The sequence below is a fragment of the Ranitomeya variabilis genome, chromosome 1 (genome assembly GCF_051348905.1).
Source record: "Ranitomeya variabilis isolate aRanVar5 chromosome 1, aRanVar5.hap1, whole genome shotgun sequence".
Taxonomy (NCBI): Eukaryota; Metazoa; Chordata; class Amphibia; order Anura; family Dendrobatidae; genus Ranitomeya; species Ranitomeya variabilis.
In genome coordinates this window covers 959,194,930-959,217,537 of record NC_135232.1, presented here as the reverse complement: position 1 = coordinate 959,217,537, position 22,608 = coordinate 959,194,930, and the positions used below count along the sequence as shown (strand labels likewise).

General features: G+C 42.3%; 1 protein-coding gene across 1 annotated transcript in view; it reads right to left on the bottom strand.

Moving 5' to 3' along the window:
• Positions 1–7,378, bottom strand: part of EDNRA (endothelin receptor type A) — a 67,658-nt gene extending 60,280 nt beyond the window's left edge. The window contains exons 1-2 of the mRNA XM_077279298.1: positions 7,182–7,378; positions 1,008–1,451 (exon numbers count right to left, since the gene is read on the bottom strand). Of these exons, the coding sequence (XP_077135413.1) occupies positions 1,008–1,391 (384 nt within the window). The 5' untranslated portion in view covers positions 1,392–1,451; positions 7,182–7,378. The remainder of the gene's footprint in view (positions 1–1,007; positions 1,452–7,181) is intronic.
• Positions 7,379–22,608: the final 15,230 nt, after the last annotated feature.

The window sequence follows — 22,608 nt, the reverse complement described above, 5'->3', positions numbered from 1 at the left end:
AGAGGCTGTAAAATGTTTAGTATAGAAAACCGTTGGCAAGGATGTGGAAGGGCCAGTCTCTGGGCACTTGCGATCATGTTGTTGGACTTCTTTTTTATGTAGCCTTTCATAACCTTCACCCAAGGTATGCTTATATAAGTTTTTCTGTCCTCTCTCTAAACAGTGCTGTCAGCTGTTTTGAGGGCTCACATTCAAATAATAAAAACAGAATAAATAAAATAAACAGGTTGACTTATGAAGATAACCTCTGCTCATATGCCCTGTGGATATCATATAAAATGGGGACTGCTCTTTACATTAAATAGAGATTTACCTAAGAGACTGTTGTGCAATGCCACACAGTATGTCTGGCCATAGGCTCCATGACAATAACAACTGTGGGGTTTAGGTAATCCTGAAGTGATCAGTTGATCACAAAGATGACGTCCAGAGAAAAATAAGTTTTCTAACAAGACATAGAATTTATCACTGGAAATACAAACTATGAGAACAATCTTTGTGTGACAGAACAAGAGCAGATCTCAGAGGGATCCTGCTAGGTTATCATTTTTAAGAATCAAAGGTCAGCTAGCTAAGGAGCATCCCCACTGCCCGACCCTTGGCCATTAAGTGACAACTGATAGGATCCATAAATCTGAAGAATGGCCATATAATATCCTTTTTAACCAGGCTGACCACACTTCCATGTGAATAATTGTTCTGTGTGCACAGAATATCATGGTTCTCGGCATAACCTATAATATTGACACAGGACGATGTGCTGCCAAGAATGATGATTTTTAAGCAAGTTTAAAACTAATTTCCCTCATGAATGAGAATTTTGCTCATTTATCAGGTGATTGGCAGACCATTTAGACAGGCTGATAATTAGGAAGCTCATTCCTGATAAATGGTCAGGGTAAATGCACCCTTAACAAATTTGACATTTCTGTTTATTATATTGTAACAAACTAGGAGGAACCCACTGACAACCATGGCTGAGAAGAGATCAAAAATATGTCGCTTACCTTAAACACAACAATAGGAATGTCAATGACAATGTAGATAAGGTCTCCAAGCGCCAGGCTCGCTATCAGAGCATTTGGTCCATTCCTCATGCACTTGTTCTGGTAGATTATTCTGAGAAGAGTTGCGTTCCCAACCATCCCAATGATGAAAATAGCACAAGATAATGTGGTGTTTATGTACTTGAAGACATGGCTGATTTTAGTCCTCTGAGGACACCAGATAACAGTACTGTTTGGTCTCATTGATCGCTGAGAAAAGGTCCTGTTTATTGTGAAGTCAGCAGTGGTGTCAGTCCGATTGTGGAAGTAATCCCCAGCATTTTTGCTGATAGCAAGTCCAGCCAATGCCAGCAGCACAATAACTCTCAGGATAACAGAAGCCATGTCTCTTTATTGTCCACAATCCCAGAGGAAACCACTTCTAGGGAACCGCTAACTGCTTACCTGGAACAGAAAACACAGACATGTTTTATACAGGGTTACAAGTAAAGTACAGGCCAAAATAATTTGCCGCCTATTCAAATTAGGAAGGCTTCCACCCTTCCATTCATGCAATTCTTGTTGTGTTTGTACATGCTAATCCACACATCAGGGTTGCCAGCCTTTTTTTTTCCTGGGCAACTGATCAAGAAATCACAGATGGCCAACATTTTTACGTGCTGAAAAACCGTAATGAATCATAAAGATCACAAGTGATACATGTCTACAGCCCATAATATTGATAGAAAAACAAGTAGAAGTAGAATTTATTTCTCACTCTACAAGTAAAATTTTACAATCACCATTCTTTGTACAAGCTCCTCCAGCTAAAAAAATAAATTAAAATTACAGATGTAATTTTATTTTACGGAGTGAAAAAATATAACCTATTTACCTATTTTTACAGACTTTCCTGGAATTTTTAACAACTGCCAACATGGGTGTTGGATGTGTCCAGGCTCGGATTTGGCCACTAAGGAACCAGTGAGTTCCCCGGTGGGCATGTATGCAGAAGCAAGTCCTATCCCCCTTATATAAACAGTAATTGGCACTGTAGACTTGATTCACTATGTAGAGACAAAAGCAGCATCTCATCATTCATTTAGCAAACTTTCCAGGGTATAGAAGAATAGGTAAATTTGAGAATAGTGATAATTTAATATTTGATTGTAGAATATCCAAAAATCCCGAGGCACCAGAGAATAATCCTTAAAAAGTTAGATCTTTATTTCATAGTATTAAAAAAATCACAATGATAGGAATACAAGGCAATGTTTTGATTCTCCTCTGGTGCCTCAGAATTCTTGGATATTCTACTGTTTTGGGTCTAGTGGGAGCCTCAACCGAGCAAGCACAGAATATATCAATGGTGCATGGGACTTGGACACTGGATGACGTAATAGTTGCTCGTAGCTGAACAGTACCCACCAGAGTCAATGTTAATGATGGGTCCTTAGCACCCCAGTCCGACATGGAATGTGTAGAACTATGTACATACTGTATGCTGCCTAAGCGGATAAAACGTGGGTTAATACGTGTATACAGAGAGGTGTAGAAAAAGGTATAAAGTATAAACAACACTTTAATACTTTTGTTATCGACTGTGCATAGTTTTATTGAATATACAGTACCTAATCTTTGATACCTTCCAAAAAGAAAAAGTCCATCTGGGTAAGGTCTGATGACCACTGTTGCCACTTGGACCAGGTCTTGTTTGCCTATCCACTTATAATAATAAAAATTAATCTGAATAGATAATACGCCCACATATACCTCTCATGTAAATTCAGCTCCTCTCGGTAAAGCTTCTGTCCATATGATCTTGCTGCATGTTTATATTTAGGTGTAACCCTCTATTGTACCCCCATGTGCTTCCAATTTTACACGGATGCACGTGGAAGGTTTTCCGCATGGATTGATTAAGAAACTTTGAAAAAAAAATGTATATTAGCATGACATATTATATATCTGTGCTTCCAGAGAGGAACATGACATGGAGGCCCCATCTCCTTAATATGGACTTAATAGAGACTCTTTATGCTAATGTATGGGGCCTTATAGTGAGTTGCAGACTAGTGATAGTTTTACAAAGTTTTGAAAGTATTATATTTGCATTAAATACTTTTTATATCTTGACAATTCCTTTTCAGATTAAGATTTCTGAATTAAGCGTGATATTAAATACTGTTTATTAAAATGGCCATGTCTGCAGCAGATGCTCTATGGTCACTGCTTTCATTTATAACTCAGAAAGTGGTTCCAGATTGGGGACCACCCCTCCACCTCGATGACACCTATATGCCCTAATACGACATACGAAAAAAAGTTTTGATGAGACATCCCTCTTATATCATAATAACATGAGAATGCGATATATAACAACCTCCCTGCACGTACTCTGCTGAACCCTACTTCTGCCCCTAACCACTTGGCTGGATTAACCCCAATCACATATAATTTCTCGGACATCCGTTTACAGTTTATTGCTGTGATAGCTTTTCTGTGCTCATTATTTGGACATTGTACTAGTCTTGTAGATAATGGCTTGAGCCCGATATCTACCTAACTTTTAGTTTAGATCAATCATCCAAGCATTTCATGTTTTACATCAACACTTGGAACTGTTCGGTGAAAGCATTTAGGGTAGAAATAATTGTAAAGTTCTCTCATTCAGATTGATTATTGCTTCTAGGACGAAAACCGTCAACCGTCAGCTTCATTATTCCTGTCTTATGTCATGCTGGAGCACACAAACAGTTCTGAAATATATTGTATACTACATAGGGAATTACCAAGCATATTATATCAAGGTCAAGTATCTGCTGTTGGGAAAAGATGTTACTTATATACAATAAATACTATTCTAAAACTCTGGTTACATCCCAAAGAGCCTGCACTTAGAGCTAATGATGGGTCGTATAAGGTACTGTGGTAGTACGCTGAACGTTACCTAAGGTTAAGTGTTGGGAGCCAAGGACATGACTGATGGGTACAATCAGTATAAGCAGATTTCTAGTGAAATAGATCCCACCATTTATATGGATATAATAAATCATTGAAAGAATATTTTACTGAGTATTAGATAAAGAGATTAAATAATCGGCTCTGTTGTATAATTGTCCTAAATTGGACCATTAACCTTCTGCTTCGTATTGTTGGTTGCTCTTACTTTTCTACATCTGACACTTTCAACCAAGGTGACAAGTAAACTATCGGATCCAGCACAAATCTCAATATATTCAAAGTTATTTCGGAGCACTCAAAAATGTTTGCAACCTGCGTCAGCCCAGTAAGGATGACTATTATATCCATCATTCCATTGCTTTTGAGTCCTTACTCAAAGTTTTTCCACTTGTGTGAGTGAATATATATTTTATGTATTTTACTTACTTCTATAGCAACATTCATTTTGACAGCACTATACAGAAATCATCACTGCATTGGGGCTCACAATCTAGATTCCCTATCAGTACATGTAGTGTTGTAGGAAAAGGCAGTACCAAGAGGAAATCCAAGCAAACACGGGGAGAGCATACAAACTCCTTGCAGGTATTGTCCCTGGTGAGATAGAACCCGGAACCCCAGTGCGGCAATGCTAACCACTGAGCCACCGTGCCATCCTACTATGTATACTATGTATAAGTGTTTATAATAACACTATATGCATTTTTGCGCTTTATTAAATGCAAGGAATATTTTCCTGGCCTCATGACAAGCTCATACTAATATGTTAGAAAGTCAACAGCGCTTCCATTACTCCAGTCAATCACTGTGCAGTGAAATGTCTGAGATTGTGAGCTCCGCTGAGTAAACATTTCAGTAATATATTATCGCCATATATTCTATTCACTACCTATATAGTAAGTAATAAAACCAAAACCATTTTTTTCTGAACAGATTGTTGCATGTGTCATATTGCATGTATGAACGATAGCAGCCATAATAATACAACCAGTTCGTTTCAATATTTCGGTTGCAGCAAACTCCTGTTTATAAAGAAAGATATTTAGATGGATGTAAATATTTATATTCCGGATAGAACCCACTTGTAAATCACACACTTTGATATACAGCCTGTGTGGTGTGTCACAACGAAACCAATCCCACCGCAGGAAAGACCAAGGGTGCAGCAGTATCCAGAATCCCACAGGGAGCACGTTAAGGCTATCTTATTGCTCTCCTTTGGCCTCTCCTGAAGACTCCATTGTAAAGCACAAACTAAATATTTGGATTGTGACTCTGGGAATCACGTTCATTTCGGGGTAAAACCACCGTATTCACATGGCTATTTATATGTCTTACTCCAAAATAGAGCTGTATGAGAAAGCGGCTCCCCATGGGATGAGCATGTCTGCACCAATGGCATGTGGGACAATCAGGTACTCTCTCCCCTCTCTATCTACTGCCATGTAAATACTTTTATGTCCAAGAAAGACAGACGTATTTTAGGAGTGACACCTTTATTGTCAAACCAGAAAAAAATATATTTTAGAGTACAGAGGCTCCTTCTTCAGGCAGGTAAGGAGCCTCTGTGCTCGGAAAACGTGCAAATATATTTTTCCGGTTGATGAATAGAGAAAAAATCTTAGAATACGTTTGTGTTTTTTAGGCACAAAAGTATTTTTCTGGCTAATACGGTACCACAATATAATTTTTGTTGTACATTGTATGTACTTCCATGAAATCTATTTTCCCTGTTCATAAAGCTCTTAATGTGTGACTATTAAATCAATACTGTATTTTCATGCTACACAGCATTCCTTGTATTTCCAGGTTCCACCATCTACTACTATAAAGTACTCATCACAGCACAATATAGGATAAACTATAGGAAACCTGTAATATACTACAAGGTGATCAGTCAATGGATCATTGCAAATTTCTCTCTCCTACGAGTCCTGACCTATGTTGTTTACCATTACTGTACTTTATTAGGTATACCCCTCCTCATATGTAAAGCGCCATGGAATAAATGGCGCTATAATAAATAATAATAATAATAATAATAATAATAACATTCCAGCCAAGACTGATGATAATATAACATATGCCTTTCAATCATAAAATACAAGCAATATTAGCATATATAAAAATGTACAATCTGACCTAAGTACAGTTCGATTTAGATGAGTTAAAATAATAGGTTTGCCTGCAGTCCTATGTAAGAGAACAAATTGTAATATCATCAATAATTGTAGCAAATGAATAATTTAGCGATGCTGCACATGACAAAGTAAACTCTGCTGCATCTGCCTTTTATGCTGATGGACAACACACCAGGTCACGTCTCAAACATAACATACATTGGAAGTCAAAGAAGCTTGCAATCCAAAAATCCAAGCTGTCACTGAGGCAGTAGGAATAATAATAATAATAATAATAATAATAAACCATGAAGAATATCCACAGCAATCATAATGTCCATTGCTATAACGTGATCTACTAGTATTTGTTTTATATACAAAGGAAACCAGAAAAGTTCCAAAACAACACAGAAATGCAAACTGTGCAAAGCAATTACAAAGCTATCTAGTCCGCACAGGGAGATTTAGGACTTCTTGGTGGCTTTTTACCCAATGTTATAGATGTTAGGGGTAATGGTTTGCTCTGAGCAAATGAAATATTTATTTCAACAGGGCAACTACATGTATAATCCTTTACCTGCATTTTCATACTTTTTCCCAGGAACCACTTTAAAGAACATTTCAAGGAACTGATCTGTAAATAGTAAATGCCCCCATACACAAATTGTGTACATTGTGAGATAGTGGCGCTATCACGTAGGGTACAGGGTGATGATGATGGCTCCAGGTTCATTCATAAGAATTCTTTAAAAAAACTTGCATATGAGCCAGAAACAAAGAGTGTAACTGGTTCCCAGTTGTAGCTTAATGAATGTACAGTTTTGCCTCCCTTCTCTTTTATTTGCCAACACCCCAGAACCACAACTATTTACCGGGGATTACTTAATTACAGCAATTATGAGATTAGTTCATTTCTCCTTAACAAGAAATTAAAGATAGATCATCTGATAATAATGACTTCCTTAGATTAAACTCCAGACAACATCATGCTCAAAATAAGGAAAGAAGACAAGACTTATTGCTCAATGTTAACCTTTACAGTATTGAATAAACACTGTGTAAAGATAGGGAAAGGGTAAATAGATAAGAAAAAGAATAAACTTGGCATTACCAGGTATAGCAGCTGATGGATGTCTGAGATGTTTCCTGTGAGAGCAGAAATCCCAGATCATGAGGAGGAGAGTACACTTGGGAACTGCAGCAGCCAAACTTCTCCACAGCACCTCCAAGCAGTGAACTTTCAGTCTGAGAGCCTAACTTCATCTGTGCTAGCCTGCCACAGACCATGGCTGGGTGGGATGGATAATCTCCACCTCCTGCTGAAGACAAAAGAGGCAGAACAGAGAAACATAAAACACACAGCAAGCTGATCCACTGCCAACCTCAAGCACATACATCAAAAGACTCTGCCTTGGGGCAGAGGAAGGACTGAGCTTCTTAACCATTTCCTCTCTGCAGCTTTCTCCCATGTCCTGACAGTTTCTCCCTTCTTCCATGTAGAGAAAAGATCAGGATTACTTCTGGAGAACTGATGGGCAGTAGAGTAGGCTAGGAGGCAGGACTCACACTGAAACATGCATGTTTGATCTCCAATTTCATAAATGACTGTGTTTGGTTAAGAGTGAGACAGGTACAAGGAGAACCCCAAGCCAGATGTGCGCATTACATAAAGCTTTGCACTCTCAGAACAACTGTTCAAGGCAATGTCCATACAAAGGGTCTGTTTCCTGACATGAAAGGAGCAGAGTAGATTCCACATTGAAAAACTGTAAAGACTGCAATCATTGTGAGCTTTTCTGGATGAAGCCGAGATTTACTGACTGTAAAGTATGGCATGTGGTTGGCAGAACGTGGGTTATAATATGTGGAATATTCTGTACCTGCAATTTAAAGGATATCCATTTAATAAAGTCACATAAACACTACAATTTACTTGGACATAGTTTAGGCACTTTTTGTCTCTGATTGAAGAAAATTATAGGAGCCTGGTTATGTGCCCCATGACCCAACAAATGGTTCTCTCCTTATACATGGATTCCATAAAGTTTTATTCTGCTTAAAAGTAATCTGTCACCAGGTATTTGCTAGCCCCTCTGAGAGCAGCATGATGTAGGGGCAAAAGACACTACTGGGCTCCAGTTTTCATTAACAAGAGCTTTATCTGCTGCAGACCTACCAGTTTTCTGACTGCTGAGCTCTGTATAACCTCGCCCAGACCTCTGATTGGCATCTGTCTACACTGTGCATAGCCAGAAAGTTGTCAATCAGTGGTGGGGGTGTGTGATTTGACTACCTGCTGTCAACTAGTGCTTCAGTGATAATCTCATGCTTATAAAACAGGGATTTCATTAACACTACAGTAAATTGCGGAAATCTGCATCTCTGCCACTACATTATGCTGTTCTCAGATTAGACATAAAATAAATCTGTTGGCCGAGTCTTTTTAAAACCAGTAGCGAAACCCTGTACTTGGTCTACAGTAGGGTTGAGCGACTTTTACTTTTTCAGGATCGAGTCGGGTTTCGCGAAACCGGCCGATTATTTTGAAAAGTCGGGGATCCGATCGAAACACAAAATCAAAGTCGGCAGTGAGTGGAGGACAGGAAAACACCAACAGAGCCCATTTTAATGCCAAAAACATCAATTCTTGTTACTTAAGCTTGTCAATCTTAATTTACCTTATAATAATAGTTAGCCATTGAAAATGTTGGGGTCATTTGGCAACAGTTGTGGGGGGAGTAGGGCTGGCTCAAGTTTTTCTTGGGCCCAGGAAACGCGGACTACGTCACGGCGGTGGAGCAGGGAGAGGTAAGTATTTCAACTTTGCAAGTTCTGTGATCCTGAGCAAGCAGGGGGGGCACATTCGTTCGCATTGCCACTGGCACAGGGCCCCTCAAAGTACGGCGTTGTGATTGACGGCGGGGGCGCCTCCCACTGGCAGAGACACTTTTGCGTGCTATGAGGGGCCCTGTGCCAGTGACGTCGCCAATGAGTATGCCCCCCCACCTGTTGAAGGAACCTGCACTTTCATCTGCACCTTCCTCTTTGTCCCCATGTAAGGTGGTATAGTATGCGGGAAGGGGAACCTGAGTTTCAGCAGGGTCAGATTCAGGCTGTGTAGAGTACAAGGGGAATGTAGTGGTCTGTGTCAATGTACCAGCAGACTCATCTAGCAGTGGCTGGGCAATGGGCAGGAATGAGGAGGAATCTCTCAGATATAGGCCCAAAATAAAAAAAGTAGGCTAAAAGCTGTTAAAAATTGGTAACAGGAGTAAACAGGCGGCATTGGTTTGCTCAGTGGAGGAGAACAACAATCAGCGGCAGACACCGTTAGTAGGCCCAACCAAACAAGTAGGCCAAATGCAGTTTCATATTCTAAATATAGGCCGAAAGCCTGAAGATTGAAGCTCAGCTTTGTGTAGTAGAGGAAAACAAGAGGCAGCAGCAGACAACATTACTAGGCCCAAACCAAGAACTAGGCCAAATGTAGTTTCATATTGTTGTTACAGGCCGAAAGCCTGAAGCTTCAAGCTCAGCTTTGTTTAGTAGAGGAAAACAAGAGGCGGCAACAGACAATGTTAGTAGGCCCAACCCAACAAGTAGGCCAAATGCAGTTTAATATAAAAAATATTTAAACGAAAGCCTGAAGATTGAAGCGCAAGAAAAATAAACCAGGAGAACACCAAGGAGCGGCAGACACCGTTAGTAGGCCCCAACCCAACAAGTAGGCCAAATGCAGTTTAATATTTGAAACGGGACAACAGTTGAAGTTCAGCTTTGTTCAGTGAAGGAAAAAAAAGAAGCAGCGGCAGACACCGTTATTACGCCCAAATAATAAAGACAGTGGTAGTAGGCGCAAAGTATTAAGTGGAGGCCAGGGCCCCTGTATATTTTAACTATCATCTATCATTTCAAATAATTCGTATTGGCAGTGCCATTTAAGGTTTTAACCGCACAGACTACACAGGGGTGGAGCTGAGAGAGGTAGTATTGCAAGTGGTAGAGCACTGTTCAAGCTGCAGCCGAGGAGGAGGGAAGCCTTGATGACAGTCAGCCATTGTCTGCTCAGGGAACTGTCCAGGACGAATTGGCGGACGAAGAGGATGAGGAGGAGGATGATGGGGATGAATATGTATGGGAGGAGGATGATTCTCAGGTGGCAATAGAAACTGGTGGCATTGCAAGGTCTGGTACAGGTTTATTGCGGGACACTTGTGATGTTGATTTGCAAGAAAGTGGTCCTCAACCCAGCAGAAACAGTTAATTGACACCTGGAACATTGGCCCACATGGCTGAGTATGCCTTGCGTATCCTAAAAAGGGACCCCCGCATTGTTAAAATGATGACCGATGACGACAACTGGTTGGCCTGCCTCACGGATACAAGATATAAAGGAAAACTGCAAAATATCATGCCACATGAGAACCTAGGTCAAATATTGGCTACCAAACAAGCAACTCTTGTAGACCGTTTGGTTCAGGCATTCCCAGCACACAGTGGCGGTGATGGTTCTCACACGAGCTGCAGGGGGCAACATGGCAGAGGTGCTAGAGGTGCAGAAATTCGAAGTGGCGTTGGACAGAGGGGTTTTATGACAAGGTTGTGGAATGATTTCGCAATGACCGCTGACACGACAGGGACAGCTGCATCGATTCAAAGTGACAGGAGACAGCATTTGTCCAGTATGGTTACAAACTACTTTTCCGCCCTTATCGATGTTCTCCCTCACAGGTCATTCCCCTTTGATTACTGGGCATCTAAACTAGACACCTGGCCTGAATTGCCAGAATATGGATTACAGGACCTCGATTGCCCTGCTGTCAGTGTGATTTCAGAAAGAGTGTTCAGTGCTGCTGGTTCAATACTGACCGAAAAAAGGACACGTCTGGCTACCAAAAATGTTGATTAGCTAACCTTCATTTAAATTAACCAATCATGGATTTCACATTCTTTTGCCCCACCTTCCCCTGCTGACACGTAGCTTGCCTGAAAGATTACTTGCTTTTGGGGGGAGACACAGAACCCCAACTCTGGCCCTCTGGTATAACACAACACTATGAATGTGGCAGAAAGTGGCTGCTTGATATACGACACACTAGCAGTACAGCTGAATATACACTGTGTGAGAATTTGAATCTCCATTTTTTGGGGGGAGACACTGAACCCTAACTCTGGCCCTGTGGTATAACACAACACTATGAACGTGGCAGAAAGGGGCTGCCTGATATACGACGCACTAGCAGTACAGCTGAATATACACTGTGTGAGAATTTGAATCTCCATTTTTTGGGGGGAGACACTGAACCCTAACTCTGGCCCTGTGGTATAACACAACACTATGAACGTGGCAGAAAGGGGCTGCCTGATATACGACGCACTAGCAGTACAGCTGAATATACACTGTGTGAGAATTTGAATCTCCATTTTTTGGGGGGAGACACTGAACCCTAACTCTGGCCCTGTGGTATAACACAACACTATGAACGTGGCAGAAAGTGGCTGGAATTATTATAAAGAAAAAAAAAAAGGTACTGCAATAACACGCTCCCTAGTCCCTACAATGATCTCAGGACAAGTATGGCAGCAATAAAAAGGACTTCAGAACAAAAAAGTGTGGACAAATAAACAAGACAGGTAACTGTGCAGAAAGGAGCAACAGGATTTTTGCTTTCAAAAATGCAGTTGGTTTGCACAGCACCGTGCACACAGCTATGCAGCTGATGCACTAAAATATGACCTCTGCTGTCCCTGGACAAAAAGGTGGTGTTGGACAGTGGAAATCGCTACAGCGCAAGCGGTTTGGGGGTTAATCTTCCCTCCCTAACTATATCCCTTCTTCTGATGAAGCTGCAGCAACCTCTCCCTATGCTAAGATCGGCAGAAGTAAGATGGCGGTCAGCGTGCACGCCCCTTTATAGCCCCTGTGACGCCGCAGAAAGCAAGCCAATCACTGTCATGCCCTTCTCTAAGATGGTGGGGACCGAGACCTATGTCATCACGCTGCCCACACTCTGCGTGCACCTTCATTGGCTGAGAAATGGCGCTTTAAGCGTCATATGAAACGTGACTTTGGCGTGAAGATCGTGTACCGCATGGCTGATCCCACGCCGGGATCGGGTCGGGTTTCATGAAACCCGACTTTGCCTAAAAGTCGGCGATTTATGAAAATGACCGATCCGTTTCGCTCAACCCTAGTCTACAGGCAAGACATGAATGAAAGAAATTGTGACACTTATGTAGTTGTATTATTCTACTGACCTAAAAAACACATAGAATTGCTAAAAAAACAGCAATGTTTTCATCAACGAAGAGTAGTTTTATGATGATGCTAACCTGGGCCCAACTGATCCTCTTTATGGCTGCTGTCTTTGTCTCCCTATTAGAACATCAGTGTACCAGCAGATATCTATATTGGGTAAGCCAACATTCAGGGATGTAACGGTATTACATGCAGGGATATAGGGGGTATTACAGACTTTGCATTGGGCTCCAGGAAATTCAGGTGACCCCTTTTGTTCACAGTGCTGTTAATTTGTAAGCCCTCTTAATTTGGCAGTAACAGTCTGTTACTGTCTCTGCCTGGATAAACCAATATGAATATGATCATAAAAATGTTTCCTTGCATGCATTCGGTATCGTGTCCTAACCTCAAAACATGAAACCTATTTCTTGAGAAAGTTTATGCTTCCTTGTACCACATACTGCAAGCATGCCAAACTCAAAACTACCACTCAGTAGAGCGTCGTCATTGTAATACTTGTACTGGTCCCGTAGTGCTAAGGTTCTAAGTCACAAGACCCGGGCACAAAGAGCCAGCATCAGAAGACCCAGCGGACATCGGTGCCAACCACTTTCTGCTGGGATTTTCTTATTGATTTTATGATCTATGTGGTAAGAGATGATTATTGTTTATTCTGCAGTTTATTGGGCAAACGTTGTTTTGGCATAGCACTTGGGGGCTCATTGTAACATTTATACACATAAACATTTTTGGAAAACTGATGGTCCACCAAACTTACTCTTGATACAAAAATATCAATTGGAACATTTGGCTTAAAAGCTAAATTCATTTAAAAAAGAAAGAATTGGTAAAAATCCCATAAGAACATATATAGAGGAATACAAGGATGGGCAGTCAGGTTATAGAGAGTTTGTTTCCTAGAATATACAGTGACTCAGTGAGTACTGATGTAAAAGATTACAGCTTGCCCAAATGTTCTCATTATTCCTTCATGCTTCTACATATATCTCACATGTATAGCACCTGGATTCTGGTGTTCTCCCCTCCTCATAATGTTGCAAAACACTTTGATGTTCAACCTTCATCTCGATTTCACTGTGTAGGAGAATTTTTATTTGCTTCTCCTCCAATTTTCATTTTCCGCTCATCACCCTTTTACAGTGTTTCCTTTTTACCTTTCAATTATGTCTTATAGGACTGGCTACTATAGCAATTTTTAAGGGAGCTGTGATTTATTGTATACAATTATTACATCTAAGACTCCTTTCATATCTCATCTGAGATATCCACTTTATTGTAGTTCTTTTATGATCAAAAGGGGGATTGTATCTTGGCACAAGGGAAATATTGTGCTACGATGTTATCCCCCCCTTTGATCATAAAAGATGTACAAAGAAGTGTATATTTTTCTTGGGAAATAGTTTCCCTGTCCCTTGGGCCACGATCTGATCATCCAGTTGATATAAAAGACACATATGGAAGAATGGGTCTCCTAAAAGTGATGTGCAAGGGACCTAACATTTACAAATAAAAATGATACCTGAATGAACCCAAGCCACTAAAATGAATTGAAATTATGGAAACTGTTGAGTGATACTGCAAAATCTGTAATCTGTATGTTCTCCCCGTGTTTGCATGGGTTTCCTCCGGGTACTCCGGTTTCTTCCCACATTCCAAAGACATACTGATAGGGAATTTAGATTGTGAGCCCTATCGGGGACAGCGATGATGTGCGCAAAACTGTAAAGCGCTGTGGAATATGTTAGCGCTATATAAAAATAAAGATTATTATTATTATAGGAGTGACCGGTTACTTGTTACACTTGCTCTACACTGATTGATAGAAAAAAAAAAACTGTAAACCTGTCCACTTCCTCATGACCATCAGGGGAGCCATCAATTAACTAGTGTTTAAAGGGGTTCTTCGGGCTCAACTGTGCACAACTGTTATGACTCTTCTGTATCCCAAGCTTGATCGGGTGGTCAAGTGAATACAGGTATACAATTTGCAGTGTAGCGGTCACATGATTATTAGTTTCTCCTTCTCAATAGAATAATGAGAGCAGTAGATGAGAAGCTAGTCGGCATGTGACCACATTGACTGCCCATTCATGCTGGGAATAAAGAGGACTCTTGACAGTGTGCTCATTACACACTGTTGGGGGTTGAGTTCCCACCTCTGCACAGGGGGAATCTCGGGCCATCTCCGCTGTGGTCTCCCATTCTTCTCCTGCCGCAGTGGAGACTGCTCAGCGGAGACGTCGGTCCCAGCATCTTGCTCAGTCCCACTCTGTACAAAGAGTTACTGCTGCTTTTCCTGCTTCTGCCATTGAAGTCAGTGCTGGGCAGCGGCGAGCAGACGCTTCTGGGACTAAGTCCTGCTTTTCTCGTTCTGAGCATGCCCAGGGTAAGATCTCTCAGTGGAGATCGAGGGTCACATGGTCAGATACTGCAGCTAAGTCCATTGGTCCCTTCAGGAAGGTCCTGTAGGTGCTAGGACTAAGTCCTGCTTTGCACACACTGAGCATGCCCAGGGCAAGATGTCTCAGTGGAGATTTAGGCTTACATGCTCAAGTATGGCAGTCTCTCATTGGTCCTTCTAGGAAGGTCTTTTTCTTGCTGCAGCTATATAAGGCTCGCATGGCTGCACGGCCATACGCTAGTATCAATTCATATATGTGCTTTGCGCCTGTGTGGTTATGCATGAGTGTGTTCAGGGACCCGGCTGAAATAAGCCCCTAGAATACCAGCACCTCCGGTGAGGAGATTGTATGAGTGTGTTCAGGGACCCAGCTGAAATAAGCCCCTAGAATACCGGCTTCTCCGGTGAGGAGATTGCATGTTGCATAACCACTGACTGCTATCAGCTTGGCAGTAAGCTTGTGCTCCTGTGAGGCTAACAGGGCGCAGTGCTTCCCCTTTCACGGCTACTCTGTGGAGTAACAGAGCTAGTCTATACCGCCAAACAGTGCCGCCATTTGCTAGCAGCAGGTTCCTCCTGCACGGTGGACCCCGGGCTGCGAACGCACCCATTATAATAAACATCTCTATTTACTCGGTGCATTCCGCTAGCCCTAACACACACTGTCATAATTCTGGAATCTGCAGTCATATAAAGTGGCTCCAGAAATTTGTCAAGACACTGGAAAAACCCTGTAATCATGAGTCCTGTATATATTGACATGTCCTAAAACTCTGCGTAACGCTAGTAGATGTGGACCCACTGTGCCACCGACCGGGCTTACCCTGGAGAGGTGTGACTAAGTGGCTACCTGGTCTTCACTAGAGCCTTTGATGGTGAGGATAGGCTTGGGCTGCTGGACAGCCTCCAGGTGCCACTCCAGTGGAGTGTCCGGACCTGCAGCAGCTGATCCCATGGGTCAAAGCAGGAGAAGGAGCAAAGCAGAAGCGTAGTCAGATGGTCCAGAGTCGGCGCAGAGAGCACAGGTTCATGATATGTAGCCTAGGTCAAGAGTGTAGAGATCAGACAGGATGAGATGATAAGCTGTGTCAGTCCCAGGGGTAATAAACAAAAAAAACACCTTGACTGGGAACTATATGCTAACAGCAAACTGGATCCTAAGTTCAGCCAAAGGTGTGGAGGACGGCGCTGCCTGATTAGCACCTGCTGGATGGTGATGGTCACAGGAATCTAAACCCTGCAGGACACAGGGTTAAATTCCTGCAGGATCTGGCCTCACCCCATATAGCCACATGGAGACAACAGGGATATGCAGCAGAAGTGGCGGCGGTGAATGCAGTGAGTAGAATGATGCGAGATACTGCGGAGATACTCTGTTATAGGAGAACACCTGTAGCTGGCAGAAATGCTCTTGCAAGGATGATATTGGAGGTTGATAAAGTTGTAGTAATTATACAACAACTTCATTATACATTTACTCAGGTTTGTTAATTATTGCATTTTTTCTAAAGATTAGAAGCCACTCAATGTGAGAAATCTGAATTAATAGGGCATATTTGTAGGCAGGTAAATACACAGTACTGTTATTCCTTATTCTTGAAAGGGAATATCTTCTCATGATGATGACCACTTATAATGAATGACATAGGGTAAAAGCAGCCAGGAGAAATTGGCAGTCCAGGCACACACTTAACACACATTAGCTAGATTTGGGATCGATACTGTAGCCTTATTAATTTTACATAAGACAATTAAACATGTTTACAAGCTCAGATGATTTACAGTGAACTACTGGATTTTTTTCCTCGTTGCATTGAAGTCTTTTTGTAAACTGGACCATATAGATAGATTGTAGGTATTTATTATGTCCTGAATCTAAGATACAATACTGCTGATGCAAACAATTTGGGCATAATTTTATTTTACTTTTATAACCACTGAAGTTTTTTATGTTTGTTTGTTCTCAGTTGACTGTTGACTTTTTTCTTGAGGACCGGACTAGCTAGCCGCCTGGCTCCACCGGCTCCACAGCGCTTCCTGGACCTGGACGTATCAGCGCCAGTTCTCTTCAGCGGGGCTCTCGCCTCCCCAGTGCGCCCTACCTCAGTATACCTCCCAGGATTTTCCAAGTCTACTCACCCGGTTACACTTGAGCGCAGGCCACTTGGGCCTATACATTGCGCTGCCCTGCTTCCAGTTTCATATGAGATGTTTCTGATGAAGGCCTTGTGACCGAAAACGTTTAAATCATTAATCATTGAACTGGTTGCACTAATAAACGAAAGAGTTATTTTCATCTTGCAAAAAGAACTTCTGAGTGCCAAGTTATTATTCATTCAGTGAGGCAGAGTTAGGCATCTGTGAGAGGGCTGAGAGGAGGACAGAGGTGTCTGAGAGGAGCTCCAGAGGTCCTAGGGGCTAGGGAAGTGAAGAATCCACCCGTGGACCCGAATCCACGCCGACCGTAGTCGGGTGGAGGGACAAGGTTGTAGTGGGGACCGGCCCCAGACTATTGGAGAGACTGTAGGACTCATCTAGCAAACAGGAGGCTGTGGTGTCTGTATGTGCCATGGCCAAATCTGCACATAATCGCTAAAAAGGTAGCCACATAGGGTCAAGGGGACCAAGAGGATGTCGCCTGACAGAACCTGAGGCCTGAAGACTGCACCCTGCTGTGTCCTCAGAATTATTTACTGCATCACCTGCCCTGTACTACAACAATTACCATCATTCAGTTTACCTCATACCTGCCCTGGGACCCCGCTCTACCCGTGGGGAGCTGTATTATCTCTGCTGCGTCACCATCGGACCCAGTGGACCTGATTCCATATAACTTTCCCCCTTACATTTTCATTGCACGCCAAGGGCCACGGAGCCGGGTCACGGCCACGTGACTTCCCCAAAGAACTGTCCGACCCAGTTCCGAGTACCCCAGGGCCCTGGTGGGCATTGCACTATTGACATATGGCACTGGCATACTTCATATAATTTAAGGAAGGATGAATGGACAAAAAGTACAGAGACATTCTTGATAAAAATTTGCTGCCATCTACCAGGATGATGAAGCTGACACAAGGGTGGACATTTCAGCAAGACAATGATCCCAAACACACAGCCAATCAAACTCTTAATTGGCTTCAGAGAAAGAAAATAAAGCTTCTAGAATGGCCCAGCCAATCTGAATCCAATAAAAAATGTATGGAAGGAACTAAAGCTCAGAGTTCATAGAAGGAGCCCATGGAATCTTCAGGATTTGAATAGTGTTTATGTGAAAGAATGGACCAAAATCACACCTGAGTAATGCATGTGACTAGTTTCTCCATACAGGAGTGGTCTTGAAGCTGTCATCACCTACAAAGGCTTTTTTACAAAGTATTGAATACATTTCAGTAAGTGTGTCCAATACTTTTTCCCTGTGACATTTCTCATTATTACAACTAACTTAAATGTACATCTATGGTTTCATTTCTTTGCCTGTGGGGATTGGATGGGATGTTACTGACATCTGGTGATAATTTCATGTCAATAGCACCTTTAGAAATAGATTTACTTTGAAAGTTGGTGACATGTTCAACACCAATTTCGCTCCCTGTGTGTGTAAGCAGATTACAGGATGCATTGACACAGAGGCAGAGCAAGGGTTAACAGTATAACAATTTAATTGGAACAATAAAGGAATTCCTCGCAGGGAGCTAATAGTTACATTGAGAACAGAAATTACAATGTAACAACAGTCCAATTATTAAACTTACCATGTTTTTAGGTTCCTCAGATGCCGGTGATCTTTTGGGGGTTGTAGTACCGTCAACGGCCGGTGTAGTGTCCTCCGATCGGGTCCCACAATTGGCGGTCCAACTTCTGGTGGCAACAGGCAGTCTCCAGTTTTGTCCATTGAACGCCTAGTCCATAAGCCTGTGCAGCCAAAGTAAAGAGGGCTGCAGAAATCCCAGTACCAAGCGGGAGCTGATGCGCGCTGGCCAGCAGAGGGAACCGCAGCTCAGTGTTCTGTAGCCGGCCCACATTTCTCTGTACAAGCACGGTCCTACATTTAGCCAGGCGCACAGCACTCTCCATGCTCCCTGTCCCACTGGAGTGCTCAGGAGATGCCGGCCGCAATATGTCGCAGCGCTGCTGCTTGAGGTGCAGAGCGCGTGCTCACCCTCCTGCAGGTGGGAAACTCTCTGCCGTTTCACAAGCGCCCAGCTCTGTTTCTGGCTTAACCCCCCCTCTTCCCGGGTCATGGGACCAGTCCGGTCCCTTATTCCTTCCCCTGAGCAACATGGGACTCAGCCTCGACAATTCCGGACCTGGCTCAATGCAGGTACCCGCAGCCTGGTCTTCCTCCTTACTTGTGCACACAAAGTCTTTTAGACGTGAGTGAAGCTAGTAAGTTTTTCTGAAGGAAGATACTCTAGGACACACCTTTTGTCTAAAGCATCATTCTTGGCATCTTGTTGGTCATTTTTTTCTATGTCTTTGGCCACCGGCTTTTTTTCAAACTTGGACTAAATTAAAGAGTGAGCAACTTGGAAGTATGGACAATGGTCAACTCACTTGTTTTAACTGCTTTAGAAATCTGAAGAGGTACTTTTTCAGGCAAGATTTAGAAAAGATGCGCCAGGAATTGATGTTGTGTGCACATAACCTAAAGGTTCCTATACATGGACCGACTGGTGGAATGATATTACCACATATCAGTAAACTTTTTCTGATCTCTCGGTGCCCATAGGCTGCTATGGTTCTTGTCACCGCTGAGAAGGATGAGCTTTTATGCTGCACAAAAAAGGATGTCACCTGACGAATTAACATTTTGTTGGTTCATCGGACTATCGGCAGCCTGTTTACACGGCAAGATAATTGTGAAACGAGTGTTTTTAAGAACACCTGTTCAAGATTATCTTGCAGTGTAAATGCTTCTGATCAGTTTTAGATTCAGTAAGGAAGAATTGTAACAACATTAAAAGCAATTGATATTACAGGTGGTAGAAGATGTTGGCTCCAGTTGTATGATGCAATGTATCATGCAGTATTGGAAGTCTTAAATGTATGATGCACAGACAAGCCGGGGAGCTTTTTGAAGTGTCTCTGCCTTGCTCACAGTTATGTCTTATTTGCATTGGCTAATTGTAGGTCAACTGGCTCAGAACTCCTTTAAAGGGAACCTGTCATCAGTTTTGGCCGATATAAGTTACGGCCATCATCTTTCAGGGCTGATATACAGCATCCTACTCACCTGCGGGCCAGTCCGGTCCAAGGGGTGTCGTTCTTCTCAGTTAGGCGCCTCCTATCGTCATGCGATGCCATCCTCCTTCTTGCTTCGTGTGGATGACGCGTCCCTGCGTCATCCACACAGTCTCCCTGGCATTGTGTTCCTGCGCAGGGGTACTTATCTGCCCTTTTGAGGACAGAGTAAAGTACTGCAGTGAACAGTCACTGGGCCTCTCTGACCTTTCCCGGCACCTGCGCACTGCAGTACTTTGCTTTGCCTGTGCAGGAGCGTGACATGAAGCAAGCAGGAGGACGGCATCGCATGAAGATGGGAGGTGCCGGACCAAGAAGAGTGACACCCCTTGGACTGGACCGCCCCGCAGGTGAGAATAATAAAAGTTATTTTTCAGTTTTTCTAGGTCAGGTTGGGGGCCAATATACAGCATTATAGAATGCTATATATCAGCCCTGAAATGTGATGGCTGTAACTTATATCCGTCATACCTGGTGACAGGTTCCCTTTAACAATGAACAATGAGACAATACAATTGTTCTGTCTCCATATAGAGTGCATGTAATCTGTAGCACATTTGCAAGGTGCAATGTGCTGCCAATAAAAACTATTTTAATGCAGGGATAGCAATCAAATAATAAAGCATATCTAGAGCATGAACATACTATAAGCTATACAAAAAAGGGTCACATATCCTTTTAATGTCATTGTTCGACAAGTACACGTGCTGGAATCCTCTTTGCCTTCATACATAAAAAAGTATTGAAAAATAAGAATTATAACCATAATAATATGAAAAAATTCATATTTATTAGCAATGGTAAGCAATATAAACAACATATGACACAAACTGAAAAGTTAAAAGACTAATCTTGGAAAGGGTGACAGGCTAAAGTTAGTAATATTCATAATGGTTATACAATAAAAAAGCAACAGTGGATGGATACTAAATATTTCATCAAGTAAGACATAACTTTAATACTGTACAAAAAAAAGAGAACTGAACAAAAAGTTCACAATGTAAAATTAGCAAGAGTTTAAAACCACAAGTATGGATTAACCCCTTCACGTTGCAGCTCATTTTCACTTTTGCGTTTCAGTTTTTTTGCTCCCCTGTTTCCCAGAGCCATAACTTTTATATTTTTCCGTCAATATGGCCATATAAGGGCTTGTTTTTCAGGTTGAGTTGTACTTTTGAACAACACCATTGGTTTTACCTTTTCGTGTACTGGAAAATGGGAAAAAATTCCAAGTACGGTGAAATTGCAAAAAAGTGCAATTCCACAACAGTTTTTTTTACCTTGTTCACCAAATGCTAAAACTGACCTGCCAATATGATTCTCTGGGTCATTTTGAGTTCGTAGATACCAAGCATATATAGTAGGGTTGAGCGAAACGGATCGGACAAATTCAAAAATCGCCGACTTTCGGCAAAGTCGGGTTTCATGAAACCCGACAAGATCCTAGTGTGGGATCGGCCATGAGGTCGCCGATCTGCGCTCAAAAGTCGCGTTTCATATGATGCTTTCAGCGCCATTTTTCAGCCAATGAAGGAGGACGCAGAGTGTGGGCAGCGTGATGACATAGGTCTCGGTCCCCACCATCTTAGAGAAGGGCATGACAGTGATTGGCTTGCTTTCTGCGGCGTCACAGGGGCTATAAAGGGGGGTGCACGCTGACCGCCATCTTACTTCTGCCAATCTTAGCATAGGGAGAGGTTGCTGCAGCTTCATCAGAAGAAGGGATATAGTTAGGGAGGGAAGATTAACCCCCAAACTGCTTGTGCTGTAGCGATTTCCACTGTCCAACGCCACCTTTTTTTTTCCAGGGACAGTGGAGGCTATATTTTTGTGCATCAGCTCTGTAGCTTATTAGGCTGCCTTATAAGGCTCCCTGATAGCTGCATTGCTGTTTGCACGCTGCTGTGCGAACCAACTGCTTTTTGAAAAGCAAAAATCCTGTTGCTCCTTTCTGCACAGTTATCTTGTTTATTTGTTCACACTTTTGTGTGCAGCAGTCCTTTTTATTGCTGCCATACTTGTCCTGAGATCATTGTAGGGAGATTGAAATTGTACTACAGTCCTTGTATTTTTTCATATATCTTCCAGCCACTTTCTGCTACTTACATTGTGTTGTGTTATACAGTGGGCCTGAGTTTTCGTTCAGTCTCCCAAAAAAAAAAAAGTGAGATTCAAATTCTCACAAAGTGGATATACTTCAGTCCTGTTAGTTTGTCGTATGTCAGCCAGCCACTTTCTGCCACTGAGATTACGTTGTTATATACACTGGGCCTGAGTTTTGGTTCAGTCTCCCCCCAAAAAAGTGAGATACAAATTCTCACAAAATGGATATACTTCAGTCCTGTTAGTTTGTCGTATATCAGCCAGCCACTTTCTGCCACTTACATTGTGTTGTTTTATGCACAACCAATGTCAGACACACCGTCGTAATATGAGGGGCCCTGTGCCAGTACCGCCGCCCACGAGAGTGTTCCCCCCCAGCTCGAACAGTGCTCTACCACATGCAATACTTACCTCTCCCTGCTCCACCACTGTGAGTCTTTGCTGTTAAATCCTTCAATGGCACTGCCAATACAAATTTGTTGAAATGATAGATGATAGTTAAAATATACAGGGGCCCTGGCCTCCATTTAG